The sequence below is a fragment of the Acinonyx jubatus genome, chromosome A1, assembly GCF_027475565.1.
Source record: "Acinonyx jubatus isolate Ajub_Pintada_27869175 chromosome A1, VMU_Ajub_asm_v1.0, whole genome shotgun sequence".
In the NCBI taxonomy this organism is placed as follows: Eukaryota; Metazoa; Chordata; class Mammalia; order Carnivora; family Felidae; genus Acinonyx; species Acinonyx jubatus.
In genome coordinates, this window is record NC_069380.1 from 71,162,984 (window position 1) to 71,187,234 (window position 24,251).

At 41.7% G+C, this 24,251-nt stretch overlaps 1 protein-coding gene across 5 annotated transcripts in view; it reads right to left on the minus strand.

The window, feature by feature from the left end:
- Positions 1 to 19,455, minus strand: part of NALCN (sodium leak channel, non-selective) — a 316,716-nt gene extending 297,261 nt beyond the window's left edge. For 3 of the 5 annotated variants that reach the window (XM_053217644.1, XM_053217633.1, XM_027065180.2), the window contains exons 1-2: positions 19,301 to 19,455; positions 1,316 to 1,462 (exon numbers count right to left, since the gene is read on the minus strand). In XM_053217644.1, the coding sequence (XP_053073619.1) occupies positions 1,316 to 1,423 (108 nt within the window). In that variant the 5' untranslated portion in view covers positions 1,424 to 1,462; positions 19,301 to 19,455. Of the gene's footprint in view, positions 1 to 1,315; positions 1,463 to 2,022; positions 2,288 to 19,300 lie in introns of all 5 variants that reach the window. The other 2 variants (XM_053217628.1, XM_053217663.1) reach the window with 2 other exon arrangements.
- Between the last annotated feature and the right edge of the window lie 4,796 nt (positions 19,456 to 24,251).

The following is a 24,251-nucleotide window of genomic DNA, read 5'->3' on the forward strand; positions in this document are numbered from 1 at the left end:
CATAAAACGCTATCTTCAACTTGTGCTCTAAGCCACACTATTTGGAAACCATGATACTGAGATTAAAATATTTCACCAGCATGGTGAAGACAAAGAAGGAAACCAATGTCTGTTAAGTACATACAATGTGCTAAATATTTTCACATACTTTACATCATTGAATGCTGAAAGCAGCCTCCGGTCCACATGAACATACTAGGACTGAAAGTTTAAGAGACTCTTCTGTGGTCATGTAGTTCAGCCTTTAACGAAGCAGGAGGATTTGACTCATCAGAGGCTGGGAAAGGCCTCGAGGCAGGGAAACCATGTGAACTGGCCGGATATCTTGGAGGAACAGGAAGACAATGATGAGGCTCAAGTGGACAGTGTGCACATCCAGGAAGGAACAGATGCTGGGCTCTTAGAGCCAGAATATAAAGAGTCTTCAATGTAACACTAATGCGTTTTAATTTGCAATGCAGGTAATAGGGATGTTTCAATGACTGTAAGGCAAAAGGGCAATGTGAACAGAAATGGAAATGTAGGGAGAAATCTGAGCATGTCAGACGCGTAGTCTGGAGGGCAGCTTAGACGAAGAAGACCAGAAAGCGGGGGGGAGACAGGGCAGATGATACCTACCCAGGTCGGGGGAAAGACAATCACTGCGAGTGTAACAGTTCATTGCCTTCCTTCTGCCTCTGCTGTGAGTTCACTAATACAGTGAAGCTTACTCTGTGTGGTAGAGATGAGCTTTGAAGACCCGGGAACATGCCACTCTACCTTCTGGCTGCTACACTATCTAGTCCAGTGACATTGTACCAAATGTTCCCCTCAAGTTTTCATCACCTTAATTAGGCAAAAAAGGTGACAAAATTCTTCAGAGGCACTATGCACTATCTCATTAACCTTTACTTCTACTCAAAACTTGTAACTCAGAAGACAACTTTTAATTCCAAACATTTGATTATCCCCTCACAGATTCATGCACACTGAGAACCATGAGTAAAGGGAGTCTGACAGAACAGATTACTCATCTGGGGCTCCGGCTTTGGATCGGACTGAGAAGTGGCATTATCGCTACGCTGAGGACAGCATGACGGAGCGGGGAGAGGCGGGAGCAGGCCACCCAGAAGACCTTCCTATGTGAATAACTCGCAGCGGCACCTCTTTATTCCGTCTGAATTGTTCTCAACTTCCAGACTCTGAGACTCATCCATATTCTACTACAGCTCAAACAGTCATTTCAAAGCCAAAGGTACATGATTTTTGAATTATATGAATCAAATTTCCTTTTCAATCAGCATGTGCTTCTCCATTCTTCAAAAAAGAAACTTACTGGCTTGTTAATCCAGAGTATGTCAGCGTTGTCTGACAGAGATTCATCCGGACCAAAGTCAGCAACTGGCTGGGCCTCCACCCTGGAGCTCTGCTTCCTTTTGAGCATGCTGGAGTTAGCTCTCGTGAGCAAGTACAAAACTGCAGTCTGGAAGAAGAGAGACAGTTATGTTAGTCACCTAAACCATCTTGACCGCGATCACTTCCAAAGCAGAGTCCCCCGTGTAATCATATGCATACATTAATTATACACAGGATCGATTATATTGTGTATGATAAGCACATGCAAAAAGAAAAAGAAATTTTAAAAACATGAGATAAAACATCAATCCAAGTTTGAATTTTTTCTTCTCTCTCAACACGACAGATCATCCTGTGCACTTCATAAACAATTTGCATGCCAGTTTAGAGAGCACTAGTCTAGGTGAACTGGGGTAGATTAGCTTTGCCCTTTAGGATACACGCATTAGTAGGAACTTTTTTGAGGTCTATGTTCATATATCCAGAGCTGTCCCCACTTAAAGGCAGTCTGTGCTAGAGCACAGGTGACCAATCCAGATGAAATATTCAGATCTTTCCCAGGATTTCCCCCCAGGTTAATTGAATGTGACATTCACAAACATCTATCTCCAATGGTAGTTCCAAACTGAGTTCCCAGCTGTCCTTGACACAGAGGATGTGGGGCAGAGAGACTTGGACAGAACCTACTCTAATTTTTTCTGTCTTTTACGAAGACTGTGACTGCATCAATCCTTCCAGTTATCTTGAAGTAAATCCAAATCACACTGAAGACTGAGAGGAGATGCCCGCTTGCCTCTTCAATCGCCACAGTTCCAAGGCATCCACATCTTGCTATATGTATCACCTCCTTCTAGCCATTGGCTATCCCTTTCTACAATCCAGCAGCCATTGAAGGAGGGCCTATTCTATGCCAGGCTCTCAGGACACGAACAGCAAACAAGTACAATATAATCTGAGAAGAGACACAAAGGCAGGCGGTGCCTGGTTACTCTGAGTCCACAGACTTCTCATTTGATTAACACCTAGACTGAATCCTTTTTTTTTAAGTTTATTTTTGAGAGAGAGAGAGAGAGAGAGAGAGAGAGAGAAAGAGAGAGAGAGAGAGCTGGGAGGGGCAGAGAGAGAGGAAGACCGAGGATCCGAAGCAGGCTCCGTACTGACAGCAGAGAGCCCTCCATGGGGCTCAAACTCACCAACTGTGAGAGCATGACCTGAGCCGAAGTTGTATGCTTAACCCACTGAGCCACCCAGGTGTCCCAACACCTGGACTGAGTCTTAAAGGAAGAGGCAAAGCTAACATTTTTTGGATATATACTATGTTTTGCACACTTAGCAATAATCTTTTACTTCATCTTTACAACTGACAATAGAAAGGAAGCATTTGTCTTTTCATGCAAGCATGAGAAATGCCAGCCTCAGGGCGGTTAATAATTTGACTGAGGCCCCATCCAAGCAAACTTGAAATGTAAAAGATGCTCGTCTGACTACAAAGCCTAAGTGCTTGTCGTGGTCCGAACTGATGCTGAGAACTGATCAGGATTTTGAAAGGCAGGTAAGAGAGGGAAAAGGTCCAGGCGGCGAACAGCCATGGAAATGTTGAGTCAGGAAAACACAGTAGTTTTAACACCAGGAAGGGGCACTGGCTCTCCTATCTGCCAGATGACGAACTCTAACTAAAGGGACGAGGGCCACTCAATTCTCGGGGGAGCATGAGAATAACAAGAAATGTGTCTGCAGTCTCTGTAAATATACGCCATGGCGATTTTCATTGGGAAAGAGAACAAACCACAGCAGCTCAGGACAAATCAGCTTTGACTTTGATTCTCTGTGTCTGGGTACCTCCTTATATGCCCATGCTCTCCTGGATGCACCAGGTAGGTGTGTCTGCCCAGCCCTTGGATTCCCAGAAGAAATCAAGCTAATTGGCTTTAAGATGTGCTAGGTATTTCCAGGCTGTCTTGCCCTGAATATTGGATTTGAATATGGGCTTTGCAGTAGGCTGCACTAATTAATTTTATTTTACATAATTGGAGTTAGGGACTCTTGACATCGATATGTAAATATATGCAGAATATTCAAATTATGCTTGCTGTCTGATTTACTATGGAGGCAAACATCTGGTGGCCTCAATTGGGGATGCTTCTTGAATGACAGGCTCCTATGTACCCAAAAACAGGATACTGAATCTTTAAGAAATCCTTCAAGATTACACAACACAAAGGAAATAAAGAGTGGTTTTACAAAGTTGTTTGAAGACGATACAAGAAAATTTTATAGACCTAGCCACTAATCATAATACCTTTTTCACTGAGTCAGTGGAGATTTATGAATGGCCATTTATTGCTCTTATGATCTGACCATAAGTTACAGTATGAAAAACTTTTGATGTATAAATGTGATACTTTCGTATATGAATTTCATGCACCTTTTATTATAAATATCCCATCTGAAGCAAAGCTGATTTTTTCATTATGGATTTCTTTTTCTAAAGAACTAGACATCCAAGACTATTTATTTTTTAATCTCTATGCTGGTTACATTTGGCCCATCAAAACCGTGCACCTATAATGAATGATATTAGTTGTCATACACTTTGTCCCAAACTTTACCTACTGCAAAAATGCCACCAAATTGAACAGGGCCCAAGAAAACCATCTGTTCAAACTCTCATAGAACCTGGTTAATCCACAAATACATTTAGAACTCAACAACTAGGTCCTGCATCACTGAGGTTTTGGCTAATTTAACAATATTAAATATTAGGTAAAGCACGCAAGTAGTAAAACGAATTAACGTTACAAACATGTGAAGAGTCCAAAATTAATTTGAGGCAATTGATTATAAAAATTTTTGTTTCTGCACAGCAATTATGATTTTACATATCCATTCATGCTGAAACAATATAACCAAGTACAGCAAACCCATTACTCTACCGATAAAGACCAGCAGGTATGTTTAAGTATCCCAGGTAAGCTGATTATTTTGATAGGAAATCGTTTCTGTGTATCTTAGCCTTATCACTATTATGTATTTATAATGCTTTTTTTTTTCTGTTTAAAGAAGTGTCCTTCATAAGGCAGTGCACTAAATTTAAAAGGCAAGGCTTCTGGTAGCTGTTCTGCCCTTATTAAAAGTGGTTGGTATTTAAATAGTTCAATAGCAGGAGAAGGCTGCACAGTTACAATATGTTCGTTGATAAATCTTTCACTTGGAAACAACTAACGGCAATTCAGGGAGAAAACATATTTGGGTTCATTGCTCTCTTTTAAATGGTTAAAATCCAGTTTTGTATTCTGTAATATGAACATTATACTTTTATTGGCATACATTTTGCTTAGGACATTGCAGCTCTCTCTTGACCAAACTGCAATTGATATATCCAGTTTTCTTTTAACTGCAAAGTGCTTGCAACACTATGGTTCAATTCTTCTCCTTGTAACTCTCTTGGGCTTGCATTAAACTCTTTTGAATCTTCCATATTCTAAATGACGGTTTACAGTATGTCCTTCACCTGTCGTCCCCTGTGTCTGTCCTCTGTACTTAACCCCTTAAATGAGCATCTGTTCTTAGAGTTTCCATCACTATCTGTTGGTGTCTGGATCCTGAGTCCTGGATCTACTCTGCTGCTTTGCAGGCCAGACACAGGCCATACCAACACCGTCACCACTTAAAAATCACCGGGACAGGTCCATACCAGTCCCACATGCTCGTGTTTCACTCTTTCTTCTCAATTCCCAGATCTTCCTACTCCGAGCTCTTCGGGTCCTCGTATGTGCAGAAGGACTACACAGATTCTCCATTCTGGTGCACATGGCCTCCTTCACATTTGCCCCATTACTAGAGTCCTTGCTTGGCCGTGGGCTTCAGGTCTGGACTACCACCGACATCAGCTTTTCAGCCTTTCTATTATGTCCCGTTCTTTATAATAGAAACCAACTTCCCAACACACTTAACGGTCTCTCCTGTAACCCAGAAAACCTCAGCCTATCCCCTTATTTCTCATTCATCCATCCATTCATTCACTCATTCACACAGAAAAGACTGCACATTCACCATGATATCAGGCACTGTGGCTCGTGCAGGGAACAGCAAAGGCGTTCAGAGCTTACGGACTGCCTGCCTTAACGAACTGTAGGTTGTAAGGACGCTTAGTTCCACTGAGCTTTACCTGCACTTCTGGTCATGCTCACATCCACAGGCTCCACTTGAATTGGCCAAGCGTCTCATCACTCCCATCCCCATCCTCCAACCTCCAATCTTTGTCAGTGATCTCAGCTCCTTTGTTCCAGCTGGGTTCTCTTAGTGATCTATTGTCAATCCCACATCAATCCTTCGTATTCCCTAACTCAACTCATGCAGGGTTTTTAAAAGGAAATGAAGAAAATAAAATGTTCAATGATATCTCTCAGACTTCTTACCCCACGTTTTAGTGTTATGTCTTTGGAAAATCAGCCTTCATTGCTAGCAGAAGCTTCTCATTCGTTCATGCTTGCATATATTTAAAAAAAATTATCCAGGAGTGCCTGGGTGGCTCAGTCGGTTAAGTGTCCAACTTTGGCTCAGGTCATGATCTCCTGGTTCAGGAGTTCAAGCCCTGCATCGGGCTCTGTGCTGACAGCTCAGAGCCTAGAGCCTGCTTTGGATTCTGGGTCTCCCTCTCTCTCTGTCACTCCCCTGCTCTCTCTCTCTCTCTCTCTCTGTCTCAAAAATAAATAAACATTAAAATTTTTTTTATCCCAACCATTGTGTTAGGTGATGTGAATTTAGCACTAACAAAGCACACTTGGTCTCTTTCCTCCTAGAATCCCAATGCCCCATGCTCCTGACACAGATGACACGTTTAATTAAATGAGAGCATGTCACCAGTGCATACTGATTCTTCAACCTCCACCTAATGATACTCTTATGTTTTCACTACCTTATTGCTGGCTCCACACTACCTCCCTGGGCAAGGGATATTTGTTGAACAGTTGACTCCCAACATGCACCTGGATCTGTGCTAACGAGATTCAGTTGACAAGTCAGGACATCTGACTACTGGTCCCTGCCTAGACCTCACATACCTACATCTTAAGTTAAAGGAAAAGAAACACATTTTATTTTTATTCTACTTTCATTACACAAACAATGCAGCCTTGTTGCAGGATAATTAGAAAAAAATACAAACAAAATGAGAGACAAAGTGAAAACCATCAGGAATTGCACTCAATTGTTTTTGCAAAGTAGCTGCTGAGTGGACGCATTGTGCCAGCCCCTGGGCAAAACAGAGCAATAGTCAAATACACTCCCTCTCCTCATGACACTTCTTTTAGCTGGGACACTTACTCTCCAATGGCATATGGATTGTATCTCTGCTGTTTTCTTTTCCATATATATTTTCCCATGCATGTATTTTTTTAAATGGCTGATTAAACACTGCCTTGTAACCAGCTGTGTTTTTTTAATTTGCAGTATCTTGTGAACATCTTTCTCTGTCAATAAATATGCATGCACAGAAAATCCTAACTGTAAATAAACACCACCTTCAAACATCTGCCTTTCCATGTCTCTCTTGTCTCCTAACCTCATTTACATCCTCATATGTGCGAGCCCCTGCCAGGTAAACAGGTAAAAGCACATCTTTCTAGATTAAGTATCAATGTAGGTGAGAAAGGTATCAACATGTATTTTGGGAGACAACTTAATTTGGTGTTATCAATTTTTTTGAGCAATACAATCTTAATTCTTAATTCAAGTATTCCTATTTCTCCCTCTTTTTTTGGTGTTGTTATTTTTTTTAAATGGCCACAGAACCCAAAACAACCACTGATATCCGTATTTGAACAAGTTTGCTGCATCTTTCCATATGCACATTTAAATCTTCCATTGTACTTCAGCACATCACAATAACAGTTTGAAGACAAAGGTGATGTTTATTCCTGATGCTGGAACTGCCAAACGTCATTGTCTTTGTAAAGTCAGACTGCCCATTTTGGCTGGCCAAATTTCTTTCCCAATAGACGATATGTCCATTCAGAACAAATGAATATATTGGGGCGCCCGGTTCGCGCAGTTAGTTAAGTGCCCGACTCGATCTCAGCTCAGGTCTCTGAGTTCGAGTCCTGAATGGGGCTCTGTGCTGATGGTGCAGAGCCTGCTTGGGATTCTGTCTCTCCTTCTCTCTGCCCCTCCCCTGCTTGTGGGCAGGCGCACACGCTCGCTCTCTCAAATAATAAATAAACTTAAAAAAAAAAAGAACAAATGAATATAGCATCACATATTTTATGTCTTCCTTGTAAATTAGGGGGGGAAACCCACTATTTTTGTCTATTACCTGTGATCCAAAATCTTTCTGCCCTGCCTCATGCTCCCCTGCCCCCTCATCCTTCCTTCTATTTCCAGGATACGGTGGAGCCTCAGAGCCCTTGATAACTGAACCTCCTCTTCAGCTGACGGTCCTCTTACTCCATCCTGAGTGCCTGACACTCCTTCCCGGTTCTGCAAGCCCAGATCACCTCAGTTCTTTGCTACAGGCACCAAGGACTGGTGTCCTGTGCTGTCTCGGCAACGCACAGCTGCTTCCGTGAGCTCACTTCCTGCAGCCTCTACAGCCTGGCACACAGCACTTCCCCACCTGTACTCCACCACCCAGCATCTCCTTCTTAGTGGTGCTCAATAACTGTCTTTGATCTTAATAATCAAAACTGCTTAAGGAAAAGCATTACAGACAGAATTTGATACGGAACTGAATATATATTCCCCAGTCTGAGTGCTTTATAAAAAGGGTAACAATCCTCAAACACACACACACACACACACACACACACACACACACACACACCCCTGTAGAAATTCATCAGGAAGCATGATGAATGCTTTGGAAGATAAGGAAGTTGCCAGGGTAAAACTGTGAGCTCATTAGTTGACTCCCTCTCAAAATCGGTCAACTGCCATGTAAAAACAGACTCCTTCCAACAACGTTTACTGAGGCCTTGTCATGTGGCAGGCTTTGTCCTAAGCATGTCATGTATCATGTCATTCCATTCTTATAAGGACCTTTTCACAGATGAGGGAGTTTAGGCACAGAGATGAGTCAGGATATGAACCAAGACAATATGGTTTACAGCACTATTAAAATTAACTATGGGGGAGCCTGGGTGGATCAGTTGGTTGAACATACGACATTGGTTCAGGTCATGATCTCACGGTTTGTGGGTTCGAGCCCCGCATCGGGCTCTGTGTTGATCGCTCAGAACCTGCAGACTGCTTCGGATTCTGTGTCTCCCTCTCTCTCTGCCCCTCCCCTGCTTGCATGCTGTCTCTCTCTCTCTCCCAAAAATAAACATTAAGAAAATTAAAATTAACTATGCTACAACTTAGAGTTAATTAAAAAAAAAACCCTACTTTTCAACATAGTCTAATCAGACAACCTGATTATAAACTCTTGGCATCGATTATTTTTTGTGAAAATAGTGCAGACATTTCTCATTTCTTAAAATTGAATTTATTTGTTTATATGATTCATTTTATGGTTATTCCTGCCACATGTTTTTAAAAATGTGTCTTTTTAAAAAATTTTTTTTTCTGGAAAGAAACCATCAAATGTCTTATAGAATCTATCTAAATGTCACTTTACGGTTTCTGAAGTCGTCATTCATTATCCAGTCTTTTTCCTCGAGGGTGAATTCTAGAAATGTTCTATTATGTTTTTATTACCTTTTCTCTACAATTTTGAAAAAAAAAAGGAAAGAAAAGCATTTACTAACTCTCACCTGATAATCTTAACATCTTATAGTAGAGACGGCCGTCTCAATTTCCTACAGATGACAGATTTCTTAATTTCCCAGAGTCTGTTTTAGTTTCATAAATTCTTGACTGAATATGCAGAGAATGTGAACTTAGAAAATAGATCCCACTGATGACACCTGGGCAAAAGAGGGTATGCTTTCTGCACAGAATATACCAGGGCAGGAAGAAAGGGTTTATTGAAAGAAGTCCTTCTGCCATTCTCAAAATCCACAGCTTGGAACATGGTCAAGGTTGTGATTTTATTTTGGAATGGCTGTTCTTCAGTCAAGGAAAATCCGAACTAAATGGAAGCTATCAATCAGAGGTTAGCAAGCGGTAGCTGTTTAATCTAAAATATCCCAATAATAAATAATGCACTGGGCCATGCCGAGAGGTGGGCCGGCTACCTTCTGAACATTCTAAGAGAATGACTACACATTGTGGAGTTTGCAGACAGGACTTCTCCATCTACATTTTGCAATCCATTACATCCCAAGAAACTTCCAATGATAAAAAATCTATTATCACACTCTTGAAGCTGCTCTTTTTTTTTTTTTTTTTGCATTTTATCAATTCTTATGGTAGGGTGATGGTCCATAAACTACTGTTACATAATTTTAGAAAAGAATAAAGCTTAAGCATTATATATTCTTTCTCCTCCAACACACACTTGAAAGAGGAAAGCAAACATCTATGGAAAGTTGGCTCTGTGCCAGGCTCTATGCCAAGGCCTTTACATGTCTCTGAAGTTGTTTTTAGTATTATCCCCATTTTACAGATTACAAGTCTCTTGTCCAAATCCACAAGAGTTGGAAACAACTGTAGAATCCAGGAAGTCTGAACTTCAAGAACTTTTGCAAACTTCAAGTGTTTTGCAACAGTGATAAAATTCATTTGTGATGTCTTTAAAACAAATAAAATATGAAAATAATTAGTTGTGAAGCTTACACAAATGACACCTAACATTTGCTGAGAGTTTATGATGTGTGAAGCTAAGAGCTTTGCACGGATGACCTCACCTCCTTCTTGCCATGCCCCAGTTTGGCAGGTGTTGTTACTCCTATTTTATAGGTGAAACTGACATTGAGAGATGGTAAGTGCCCTGCCTAAGGTCACTTCCTGATCTTTGCCCCCATGATATTCAGTTGTCTATGTCTTTCAGTCTAACCATTCCGAAGCTTGGTGACTAGACTCTTCTTTCCCAGGTATCAGGGACAGAGATTCTCCAAATCTTGCCTCTCCCATGTCTAAGGAGTAAACCCAATTCACGCATGACTGCCCCTAGTGCTGCATTGCAAGTCCTTCCTAGCTACTCTCAAGCAAGCCTGTCATCAGTCCCCTTTGCTCATGAATTTTTATGGGCCAGATGCCTCTTTCCCTCTAATTGCTTGCAGAAAACACAGGTGGCTGTGTTGTTTTCTCTCTCAAAGCAGCCTGGAACTTAATAAACTTTAAAGAAAGGGGGTGCCAGGGGGTTCAGTCAGTTAAGCATCGGTCTCTTGATTTTGGCTCAGGTCATGATCTCATGGTTGTGAGACTGAGCCCCAATCCCTGGGATTCTCTCTCTCCTTCTCCCTCTGACCCTACCATGCTCAAGCTCTCTAAATAAATAAGTAAATAAATAAATAAATGTTTAAAAAAAAAAAAGAAGCAGCCTGAGTCTTATGTCTGCCTCAGCGATCAGCAGAACACATCATTTTAGCAGGAAAACTAAGACATCATTGAAATGTTGACCCCTGGGATCACAGCAGCAAGATCTGACTCTCTCTCCAAACGCACTTTTCTTTTCATCTACATCTTGGCCCTTGCTGAATCAGGATGCAATGATGCAAAAACAGACTGTTACATGTATAGTCCAGTCTCGGCTGACTACAGGGGCCACCCAAGGCGGACCACCAAGCAGAGGAAGCCAGACATCTCAAAGGGCCACCCCCAAGGCCAGCTCCTCCTTTCTCTGCCCCTTTTGTCAGCAACACTGATCAAAAACAGAAAATGGTCCCCGCTCTTTAGACTGATTCTACGTCCCAAATCCCGAAGGAAAACCACATATTATTTTTTTCTGGTTCCTTCTACAAATGCCTCAAAACTGTCCTCACTTCACTAAGAATTCTGTTTTGTTTCAGTTTTAATTGTGAAAACCGAATTTTCTCTGATTTGAAAAATCACTGGATTTGGAAAGGAATCCAGGATAGACTAGGATGGCTTTAACACTCCTTTGTTGTTATACCCTGCTTCCCAAACCAAACTGGCCCATCAACAGGAGAGGGCACTGGGCTGTATTTGTGCCACTTAATCATTGTATCGATTACAAATTAGGGCAATCAGCCTCTCTCTATCCCCTAGTCTGAAAATCCAATCGATCCTTTGAACAAGCCCCTGCCATTCACTCTGAGTTTGGGAAGGATATACATTTATAATTTTGTGACTTATTCCGGGTACGGTGCAGGTGTAAGGACATTTTAAGAAAAGAATGTCAGAGATAAAAATCACCAGAGGTGGATGGTGTGATTTTGTAAGAATGTTACCTTTCTTAATCTTAATAGCCTGAAAAGGTCCTCCCTCTCTCCACACACAGCAGAGCCTCCAGGGGTGTTCATCTCCCAAGAGTTCAGTGACAGGCATTTTATCTTGATAAACTGCTACTCTCATTTAAACATTATGAAAAATCAGAAAAGAAGATTATCTATTTTTATTGTGGTTGCTTAATCTTGTAATGAATCTGCAAAGGACAAAGAAGATGGATGATTTAAAATAGTGGTTGGCAAAACTTTAGCATACGGTCCTTAAATGGGATGGAAATTCAAAAGGAGTTACTTATTTCTTTTTCTGTGATCATTTAATTTTGTAATAGGGATCCATAAAGTTGGGACAAAGAAGGTGAAAAGTTTCCAAATAGTAGTTTCTAATGACTACTGAATCTTTGCATCATCCAGGGAGATATTTTTTTTTAAATTTTAGATGTTTTATTTATTTTTGAGATAGAGAGAGAGAAAGACAGAATGTGAGCAGAGGGGCAGAGAGAGGGGGAGACACAGCATCTGAAGCAGGCTCCAGGCTCTGAGCTGACCTCACAGAGCCAGACATTGGGCTAGAACCCACAAACTGTGAGATCATGACCTGTGCCAAAGTCAGATGCTTAACTAGCTGAGCTACCCAGGCGTCCCCCCCCAGGGAGATTCTTAAACATTCTCAACCCCAGGCATCCTTCAAGTCAAACATACTAAGTCAGAACCTTCTGGGATGGAGTATTGGAAGCTGTATTTAAAAAAACCCTCCCCAGGCAATTCTAACACACTCTCCCAGAAGTGGTCCCAATTAGTGATGAGGTCACTGATATAGATGCTCAGAAGAGCATTTTAACAACTCCAGAGTTTATACTTCACAGTCAAGACTGGTTTTTGGAAGGGTGGGGGGAATACGAGAGACTAGTTATAAACAACTGAGACAAAACAGAATCTGAGACAAAATAGAAATCTGATTTATAAGTGTATGTACATGCAGTATATTCTATTCTTAAGTCTTCCTCAGAGAACTTCAGAATTTACTAAAAAAAAAAGAACTAAATGGAATATACTTTATATACAAGAATAAGATTTTGGTTTTTGTCTTATGAAAAAGTAACTAAGAAATCTCTTACTTGGGTTTTCTACTATAACTTTTCAGTCTAGAATATACCTTGAAAATGGCTATTCATTTCTTGAAGTGAATAAAGCAAAAACAAATCGTGTAGTTCCACTAATTATTTTTTAATATTGCTTTAATTTTTACTTAATAAAAAGGAGAAAATTGTTTTGAGGTTCCCCAGAGTTTAATATTTTTTTCTCCATAAAGTATTGATATATCAAACTGAGGGAAATGGAAATAATAATTCAAGGAAAGGGGTTTCCAAACCCAACAAGCTCTATTTCTAAAAATTTAAAGCCCTTATTCACAATATTCACTTTAATCTCTGTGTTTTAGCTCCTGGGAGGAATAGTTAAGGAAGTTTCCATACTTGAGAGATTCTCACTCCAGTTTTACATCATCCAGGATTTTTAAAATCTCCACTTTTATAATATATATTTATTGGTTTCTTAAGCTATCACCGACTTGTATCTTGCCTGATAACATATATGTATCTTGTCTCATATAGGCTTCCATAATATGTCCTTTTTAGAAATAGTAAGTAACTTTTAAAATTCCTTCCTCTACTCCAGAAATGATCTGTGAAACCTATGGATTTCATAATGACAACAGAGAACAGAGAGAGAAAATAATGAAGCAAATGGCAAATGGTTTCATCTATAGATACCGTTGCCTGAAAGATGAAGAAATCATTAGTCGTTTAGTCTAGGCATACCAAATATGAACAAAAACACCCACCATCACCCGAGCTTGAAGTCCTGGATTTATTTTCCACTATGCCCTCTCTTTCCTTCTGCTGGTTTGAACACCAGGATCTGTTAGCCTTTGTTCTGTTGATAAATCAACTACCCACTTCTCTGCTTCCATGATGAAAATCTGATTCCAGTTACTCATTCTCAAGACTGCACACCCAATTTCTCCAACATCTTCCTTCACTGACCCCCATTTTTATTTTTTTCCTTCTTCCTGACCTCATTCCTCAGCTCTTGGCATCACGTGTGGATGGCTATTATTAATATGCCTTAAACACTGGAATGTGATGGCTCTTAGCTTTTTTCTATCATGTCTAAAGCTTTCCCATTTTATAATGAATTCATGCATGATCTTAAATATCATGCTCTTTCTTGCCCTCTCTGGTTCTGTTGTGTTGTTTCCTTTACTTCCTAGACATGCAATGCTATCTCACTGTAGTTTGCGGAATCCTTTGAGAAATTACTGAATCTGTGGACCATGTCTCCTAAAATAGACACACAAAACTACTTTTGGCTAAAAATATTATATTGCTGTGATAGCTGGCATTGCTAGAAGGCTCGTAATGATAACTTTATTAAAGATAGTAACTTTCATTTCTTTAAGGTCCACTTTTTTCTCAATCATGTTTCAAACAGCTGTTCTATTATTTACATACTTCACCTTTTCTTTGACTTGCCTAATATGGATTTCCTTATCTTTTTTTCTATTTCATTTTGTTTCCAACATCAGTATCATGCAAGAATTGCTTTCTGGTATTTTGCAGAATTACACATTTTCAGAATAGTATTTTACTGCTTGCTGATATTTAATTTTGTATATGAAGGCAGTTAAAGGCAGTCAAAATGTTCCCTTTGTAGACAGATAAACATTTTTTTCTCTTTTCCTTTCTTTTCTTTTCTTTTCTTTTCTTTTCTTTTCTTTTCTTTACGAACACCACTATAAGTCTGGTTAATATCCATCACCATAGCTCTTCACGATGTTTGTCCTGTGATGAGAACTTTTAAGATCTACTTTCTTAGCAACTTTCAAATATACAACACAGTATAATTAACAGGCATCATCATGCCATGCATTATTACATCCATGACTTGTTTGTTTTATAACTGCAAGTTTACACTTTTGACCCCCTTTACCCATCTTGCCCACCCAGAAACATTTTTTAACTTGATCATGATACTGATGGGATACTTTTCCCTTTACAATTTTTCAGATGCAAAGTGTTCACTGGGCTATAAGACATTAGCTACTTTCTGTTAATATTTCCTGGTCCATTATAAGCCACCTCCCTCTGCATATTTGGATTATATGTTTTCATCTAAAAGAAAATAGGGATCACATTTCACTTCGAAGGAGGCTTCTGCTCCCTTGCTCTGATCTCCCCGTCAGGAAGAGCACTCTTTTGTGTGTGTGAGTTGGCTGCCTTCCAGACAAATCACCCTGGTCCAAACAAAGTCTCTCCTCTCTTTCCTTTGCATAATTGGAGAGAAGTCCCACTCTCAGTCTCTGCAGACACTCTCCCTTTGGCCACGGTGTGCCGATCTTTGGTCTTCTCACCTCCTGACTCTCTCCATGGAAGCCCCAGTCCTGTGCCCCTCTCTGCACCCAGGGGTAAGTCCCTGTCCTTGGAGCACATTCCAGCTGGTATGGCTGTGCCTGTCCCGGGGTCTCATGGAGAAACTGCTTCAGAAGTCAACTTTAGACTTCACCCCTTCCAATGAAGGAGTTCTGCCTGGAGGTCTGTTCCTGGTTTTTTTGTACAAGTTGCAAGGGAACTGCAGCCTGAACCTTAGTTTTGCCCATCCGTTCCATCTGTCCAATTCCGTCTGTGCCAAAACTACTAGAAATGCCTCGGAGTCCACACCCCACTGCCTTCCCCTCCCTGTGCCTGTGGGGTACAGGTTTCTCACTATATAAAGTCCTTTGATCATTCTTTTCAAGTTTGAGTAGGAAGTAAAAACCAGAATTAGACTCCTGAGCTCAAACATCATCATTCATAAAAGACCTTGCATTTACTTACTATTTCCCACCCCACCCCAACTTACCACTACTGTAACATTATTATTTTGGTTTTACACTAACAAGTGTATTTTATTATCTTGATTTTAGATGAATTTGTTAAAGGGGTGCCTGGGTAGCTTAGTTAAGCATCTGACTTTGGCTCAGGTCATGATCTCATGGTTTGTGGGTTTGAGTCCTGCGTCGGGCTCTGTGCTAACAGCTCAGAGCCTGGAGTCTGCTTCAGATTGTGTGTCTCCCTCTCTCTCTGCCCCTCCCCCGCTTGAATTCTGCCTCTCTCTCTTAAAATAAATAAACATAATAAAAAAATAGATGAATGTTAAAGATCAACTCTACATAGTGAAAAGGTCATATATCCAAGATATTGTTTTATCTTCTTTAATTCCTGTAAAAAGAGGGTAAATGATCCACAAATACTAAAAACAAGGCAGACTTACTGCAGATAGCATATTAAACATCTTATCCAAATTTATACCTCTAGGAAAACAACTTGAAGATACATATACAGTATATCCATAATATATATTATGTATCTCCATAATAACTTTGATAATCCATTTAATTTTGATTATCAAATACCTTTGATAATCCAGGAATATCATTGTTTGGAACTTATTATGAATAAAAGACATCAATAAAAATAAATCCCTATACCCTACCTACCAGGACACTATAATGATGAAAACTGGAAATAACAAACTTCCAATGACAGAGGTATGGCCATAGAAGTGAGGCTATATTCATGGGGCATAGTCTTATACAGCTAGTTAGAATTTTTTTAGTAAGAAAGTGTATAGAGTGAAAAAAATGCTTGTGCTGAATATTAAGTGGAAAAGCCAGTATAAAAATTATACAATGCCCTTATTCCACTACACAAAGTCATGTAGTTTTAAAAAGGCATAGATAATAGATAAAATAGATAAAAAGACATAACAAGTACATAGATATTATAATCACTTGTGTTCATTTGTTACACTGTGGATGCTTATTCTCTTTTGTCTCCCATGTCTGTCATTTCCATCATGTCTGATTACCTTAAAATTCAAAGGATAAATTTAAAAATGTTTAATGACACAAAGACTTTTGAAGGTATAAAGGCTTCTTGCATTGGTCTTTGAAGAAGATAAAATCATATAACATGCATAGTTAACCTTTAAAGAGTCGTTGGGGCGTTGGGGTCCCCGGGGGGGCTGAGTCGGTTAAGCTTCTCACCCTTAATTTCAGCTTGGGTCGTGACCTCCCAGCTCCTGAGTTTGAGCCCTGCATTGAGCTCTGCCCTGACAGTGCAGAGCCTGCTTGGGATTCTCTCTCTCTCCCTCTGACCGCCCCCCTCCCCCACCTCTCTCTCTCTCTCTCTCAAAATAAATAAAGCTTTAAAAAAAATGTTGTTACCAGTTTTGGGAGACAATTCATCATTTTTTTAAGCTCTGGCTCATAGTTTCCAAACCCAAACTAGCAAATAGGACATCTCCCTATCTGTCCACTTGATTACATGGTTGCCTTTCCTGACAGATTTTAGGGTTCCTCACTGAACTCCCTGCTCCTGGCTGACCGCTCGGCTTATAAGTAGGATATAATGTTGTGGGGAAATGTGTTTTTTTTTCTTCACAAACTGGAAATCCACTTGTGACTCTTCCCCTGAGATAATTTATATAGTATGAAAATTCTGAAATTATCCCAGCATCACTGATAAAGGATAAAAACAAATATGTACATGCATGCCCAGGTATGTACACACACACACACACACACACACACACACACACACACACAAAATGTATGCTGGAAAGAGACACAAATGGAACACATTTCAAAGAAAGGCCATAAGCAAATAAGAAAATGCCACTCAAACTTTTGTCTCTAAACTGCAAAGAAATTATACAATTTTGAGTACTTCTTTTTTCTTTTAAAAGTATTTTTCCTCTCTTGAATACCTTGCAAGCCATATCTAAAGTTATAACTGCATTACCACCATTTCACATGACCTGACTCATCTTCGTTTTTTTTAATGTTTATTTATTCTTGAGAGAGAGAGAGAGAGAGACAGAGAGAGAGAGAGAGAGAGAGAGAGAGAGAGAGAGAGAGAGGAAGCGGGGGAGGGGCAGAGAGAGAGGGAGACACAGAATCTGAAGCAGGTTCTAGGTTCTGAGCTGTCAGCGCAGACCCCAATGCTGCGGGGCTGGAACCCATAAGCCGTGAGATCATGACCCGAAGCAAAGTTGAACACTTAACCGACTGAGCCATCCATGAGCCCCTCATCTTCAGTTTTTATACAGGTTCTAGCACTGTCCTTATTAGGGACCCCACATCTCTTCTGCCAAGATGTCACATCTTCTATGAACAGAAAAGGGGTCCAATGAGCCTGTTCACTTTTTAATTTTCCTCTCAAGCCTGATTTTTCCTTCACTTTATCTGGCCTTAGCAATAGCTGGGTGAAAATATACCACAGAAGAATAAAAATCCAAACCTAGAAAGGCCCACAGAATAAAACCCAATCAATTAGGAAGTCGATTTTTGTTGGAGAGGTTTGAGAAGCCATGATTCTTATTTAGAACAGTTGAAACAATCTTTTTAAAAAATTTTCTTTTTAATGTTTATTCACTTTTGAGAAAGAGAGAGACAGAGTATGAGTGGGGGAGGGGCAGAGAGAGAAAGGAGACACAGAATCCCAAGCAGGCTCCAGGCTCTGAGCTGTCAGCACAGAGCCCCATTCAGGGCTGGAACTCGTGAACTGTGAGATCATGACCTGAGCGGAAGTTGGACGCTTAACCCGCTGAGCCACCCAGGTGCCCTGAAACTTAATCTTTGAATGTAAAAAGCCACTGTTGCCATATACCAGCCTGGGGAATAACTGTCATAGACCACCCTGTCCTTTCCTACTTAATATCGAATCAAATCACAGTCGTAGCTATAAAAATGTGAAGCATAAACTGTAAAAGAATAGCCTCCTGCTAATTTCCTATCCCTATTAAAGGTCTTCTCCTCCGACCTTGGCCTCCATATACAGCACAGTCAATCACTGGTACCCACCAGCAGGGAAATCTGGCCTATCTGATGGATACACAAACACGAGATTAAGACTACAACCTTAGGAGGCCTGAACCTGCACGTGTACGAATACAAGTCCTTGATAATTTATCCTATGATGCTTCAAGAATGTATAAAGACCTGAATTCAGAGTTATCAACCATCCTTAAAGAGGAAAATTCCGAGTCAGAGGGGCAGCCCCTTCCTTGTTCAGGATTCTGGGGCCCTCTTAAGATTCCAGCCAGTCTCTTAAGGACTAAGGGACAAAACGCTGTTGCTTAGGCAGGACCCTGTGGCCACCCTAAGGACAGCTGCTCAACAGGACCAATTAATAAAATGAGGATTCTGAAGCTCCCAGCAAGCCGCAGGAGCAGGGAGCAGGGTGGGGTGGGCAAGGCCCCGGCCCCTTTCGTTAACCTGCTGGAGCTGGGTTGTCCCCTTCACCCCACGGCGCGCTCGCCCTCAGGTGCCGAGGGGCCGCCGTGGGCCGCGACTGCCGCGGCCCGCGCCACCTGCCCCTGGGGAGCCTGGCGGGGCAGGCCTGGATCTGGCGGCCCTGGCTCCCCGCGCCCACCGGAGCTCAGGCGGGGAGGGGAAGGCGCATCCCCCCGCAGGGGCAGGGAGGCGCCTCACGGCCGCCCGCACCCCCTCCCCGAAGAGGCTGGGGCGCCTTTTCTCCCCTTCCCCCCCAGCTCCGGGCCTTCGCCCCCCGCCCACCCGGCCCCGCCCGGCGAGGGCCACCGGCGCGCGCCCGGCGCCTCGGGCGGCCGTGACCAACCTGTAACCCCAGTGCTCGCAGCGGTCATGGTGCCGCGGGTGCGGCGGCGGCGGCGGCGGCGGCGGCGGCGGCGGCGGCGGGCCAGGCGCGGCGCCCACCCGCGGGGACGCGGTCCCTCACCTCCCGCGCTCCGTCGGCGCGCGCCACCCGGCCGGGGCCGCGGCTCGGCGCTCGGCGTGCAGGCGCGCGCTGCTGCCACCCGGGCCCCGGGCCTGCGGGCAAGGGGGTGGGGGTGGGGGGGGGGTCAGGGCTTTTTGCTCTCGGCTTTTTTTTTTTTTTTTTATCAGAGTTGTCTTTGCCGCAGGGGCTGCGACGACGCCAAGGGCTGGAGGGAGGAAGCGGGAGAGGAGTCTGCACTGCAGTTGGTGGGGAGCAGGAGTGTCGGTGCTAGCAGGTTCCTTCTCGCTGGCTGCCACCGGCAGTCAGTCTCACAGCAATAGCGGGGCTCTCCTCTACCGGCTCCTTTCATGCAATCGGCCCGTGCATGGCCGCATGGCCTTGTGCACCGGAGAGGGGCACACGCGGCGCACATGCAAGGACATTGCACAGAGCCGATCAGGGCCCGCGTGCGTGCGTGTGTGAGCGTGTGTGTGACTGTGAGTGATCTGGTCGTTCAGGACACAGTTTCTGAGGACGTGGACTAGTTTCACCCTTGAGGAAATTGCTAAAGGAATGCCTGGGTGACACAGTCTTCTAAACATGTGAACATTTCCCCTTAAAATTAAAATACTTTGCTATCTGGATGAGGCGGGATGACCAGTCAAGTATTGACGGTTACCTCCATGTACTTTAAATTAGGAGGACAAGAGGCATCATCTGATACCCTGCGGCTTCTAGTTGACCAGGTTTAGGGAAATCTTGGAATCTTGAACACCATACTCAGGCCCAGAGGACATCTTCTCTCGGCTGCACTCTTTAAAAGCTCAATCAGAGACTGGCATCTTGCCTTGTAGTCAGATATTAAACCCACCAAGGAACCCTGGAGAAGTGATTGACATCATACACACAGGCACATAAATAACAGAGAGAAAACTGAATGAAGCTTCCTCTAAAAGAGAAATCGGAACTCCAACAGAGAACAATCAATCCCCTGTCAGAAAATATTATAGACCAAGAGATGGAAGTAAAGTCAGAAGCATACATTTTTAAAATGTATTTTCTGTTTATGTATATTTAATTAGGTTACATCTACAAAAGAAACCTGTGCACAATCCATTCACTTTAGGACAATATTAGCACTTTTTTATTTTTTAAAGGCAATTTACAAATAATGGGCATTTCATGAAATTCAAATCCATGTGGAATATTTATTTTCAAATATCTGAAAATTTCAGAAGACCAACTCTATAAAAAGCTAAGTTTCAGACAAAGCAGGAAATCATGTGGAAACATTCTTCACAGCACAACATGGAAAGTAATTTAAACAATAATAAATCTATAAACCATTTGTTTAGAAAAACTATTTACCAATTTGTTTAATCATCTTAAAACACTGCTCTCAATGGTTTGATTTAAATGATAGTTTATTTCCATTTGTATCTCTAAAACATATAGCTGTGCATATTTTTTTTAGAATTTTACAAGTCAGAATAATCAGTTATAAGATCTTATTAATGAAATAATTAAAGACCAAGATGTACAAATTTTGTCAATGAGGTGATAAAGGCAGCAAGCGTACTAAATCTCAGCACCACTCCCCACCAATCAGGCATTTCAGACCCTTCTCCAGTCCTGATTGAATCATGGCTGTGTAAGTATCTATAATTCACGTTTAGGAGCCAAACAGTTCCATGAATTATGGAATAAGTCTTGAGAAACCCATGGATGTTAATGAAGCAGTCATGGAAAGGATCAAAGCATGCATTCTGGAATCTGTAGGAACTCAGCATATATGGGAGTAGACAATCATCATAAAAGGCAGATACCTATGCGCCAAATATCACTCTACCCCTTCTATCTGCTCCTCATCCCTAGTGCTTTCTTAGCAGTAAAATTAGGGAGGTCCAACAGGCTCTGAGGCTATATTTATTGCTATAATTCAATGACAGTGCATTGCTATTCTATGGGTTCAATATAATTCACAGGTGTGTGTTTGACTTGCAAACATTTTTGACAAATTAAAATCAATTACCAAGATTGAAAAACATGAGATTTTTAGTGTATCGCAGAAAACGGGAAGATCCAGCCAGGTCAGATGTGCATTTCCACATGGCAAAGAGCAGCTGGAGGTGCATATTCTTCCCATTTGCTCCTACCCCCAAGCCTGCTTCCATGCCTGGCCCCAGGGAGGCATTTAAGTGTGAGAGCCTGTACAGTTAAATCTGTATTCAACAGGGGCGCCTGAGTGGCTCCGTAGGTTGAACGTCCACTTCAGCTCAGGTCATGATCTCGCGGTTTGTGAGTTCGAGCCCGGCGTTGGGCTCTGTGCTGACAGCTCAGAGCCTGGAGCCTGCTTCGGATCCTGTGTCTCCCTCTCTCTCTGCCCCTCCCCCACTCACACTGTCTCTGTCTCTCTCTCTCTCTCTCCTTCAAAAATAAATAAACATTAAAAAAATTAAATAAATAAATAAATAAATAAATAAATAAATAAATAAATCTGTATTCAACAGTATGTGATCAGGAAGGGGCCCTGTCAAACAGGGAGGAGACTGTCAAATACAGGGAACTTTATAATAGACAGGATGAACCCAGGGCAATGTACGACTAAGACAGTAGACTAGGAATTGGAGAAAATTTCGTTCATGGTCTGGCAAGCACTTTGGAAGGGAAGTAGCTATGAAACTCTCAAGATAGTAAGAATTTAATGAAAATGAGATATTTCTTCTCACTAACTCATCTGTCCTTACTGCTTACTTCCACCTAAAATTAGTATCCTACTTGACACCATAGTGAGTAGCTGAGAAAACACTAACAATTGCTGGAAGAGAAATTTAAATATCCATGGGGGGAACGCCATGTGCTTTATGGGAACATCGGAACCTATTCAACTCCAAGATTCTGTTACATTAGATTTATGGGGAGATGACACTAAGGTTAAGATTGGTTTTAATGTGCACACTATTCGTTTCTATTGTGTGTTTTGAGGGCTCACATATGGCTCACTTGCCACTCAATATTGGTATGGTTGAATTTTCTCTGATGGAGATACTTTGGACAGGGAAACCAGAGGTCCAGAAGACCCACTTTGAAAATAGAAATAGGTGGTGCGCCTGGGTAGCTCAGTCAGTTAAACCTCCGACTTTGGCTCAGGTCATGATCTCAAAGTTGGTGGGGTTCGAGCCCTGCATGGGACTCTGTGCTGTCAGCGCAGAACTGCTTCGGATCCTCTGTCTCCCTCTGTCTACCACTCCTGAGCTCTCTCTCTGTCTCTCTCTCTCAAAAGTAAATAACAGTAAAAAATATTTCATGAAAAAATAAAATAAAATAAATATAGAAACAGGCTCACCAGGGGGCATCTACTCACAGATTAGTACGTTCAGAGTTGAGTCTATGCAGAATAGATGCATTTTGATGATGGGGAGCCCAGGGGAGGCTTACCACAGTTTGTTTCCTAGATATCCCAGCAGGAAGCATGATATTGGGTGTCTCTGGAGTGTTCTTATCTTCTCATAAATCAGCTTTCCAGACAACCAGGAAACATTCATTCACCACTTAAATATTACAAGGTTTTGGAAGGCACCTCACATGTTACCTTTTCCTTAAGGCAATGTTTCCTAAACTTTCTTCATCATAAGGATCATGGGGGTGATCTTAAACATTCCCATGGAGATTCTGATTAAGTATCTCTGGATACTTAACTATGCAACTATGGAGACTCTATCTTAATAAAACAAGTATTCCTGTGAGCATGGTCGTTCCAGAAATTGGCACTAGTCATGATTATTTCTTTCCTAATAGACCAGAGTGGACTTTCCCACTGTCTTCTCTCTCCTGTAAGTCCCGTGCACTTCCAACATCGTATGAACACTGATCCAGTTCTGGAATCCCAACAGACCCTGAACTTATGTTGTAGTTGTGTTATCTGAAGCACTGAAAACATATGAGTGCAACTAGGTGGTCAAAGACCCTCTGCTGAGTCATATCTGAGGTCTTCCCAAGGTCATATGACCAGTTAATGTTTCAAGAAGTTTTTACATTCAAATCAGTCTTAGATAGATAGGCTTATCGCACCTTTCAAAAGCAAATAAAAGAAAGGGAGATGGTATTAAACCTCAGACAGAAGCTATGACTCTTAAAATAGGAAGAAATATGTTGGAGCAAGAAAGGCAATCGATTTCTCTTACAGAAAAATAAACTGTGTAATGATGGAGGTGGGATTCCAGAGGACAACCTGGACTGACATCAAAGTGAGTGTGGTCCTCACACTGTGCTTACTTTACAGGTTAATTTAAAAATAATTCATAGATCACCATTTTATTCTGCATTAGATTAAGTTTTCAGAGGAAAGACTGGGAAATCAGGAATAAATAATAATATCAGTGAAACACTTGCACTGGGAGCAGACCACAGGTCTCATCGTATCAAGCCAGAGCTGAGCCAGTGGCCCAGAGAAACTTGTGGACTTCTGAAAACAAAGGTCATGTTTCAAGAGAATCACTCAGTAATAAAATGATGTATGTTTGGACTATTTAATAATAAAAGCTGCTACCAGATAGAAGTAAATGTGTCAGTTCTGAAAATAACCCTGAAAATCTCATTTATTGTAGAAAATACCTTGTAAGCTCCTCATAACCAAGGTCTCAGACCCCTCAAGGCTGATGGGCTAGGGCACTTCACAAGGCAAGCACCTAAAGGTGCTAGTGCAGAGATGACAGATCTGGAAGAGGTGATGGAGAAGAGAGCTGACAGGCATCACTTATGAACTTGGGGTCAGCTACAGCAATAGGGGCTGCCCATCTCTCTAATTCTCCTCTTGTAAATTGTCCAGGAATTGGGACCAATCACAATCCCG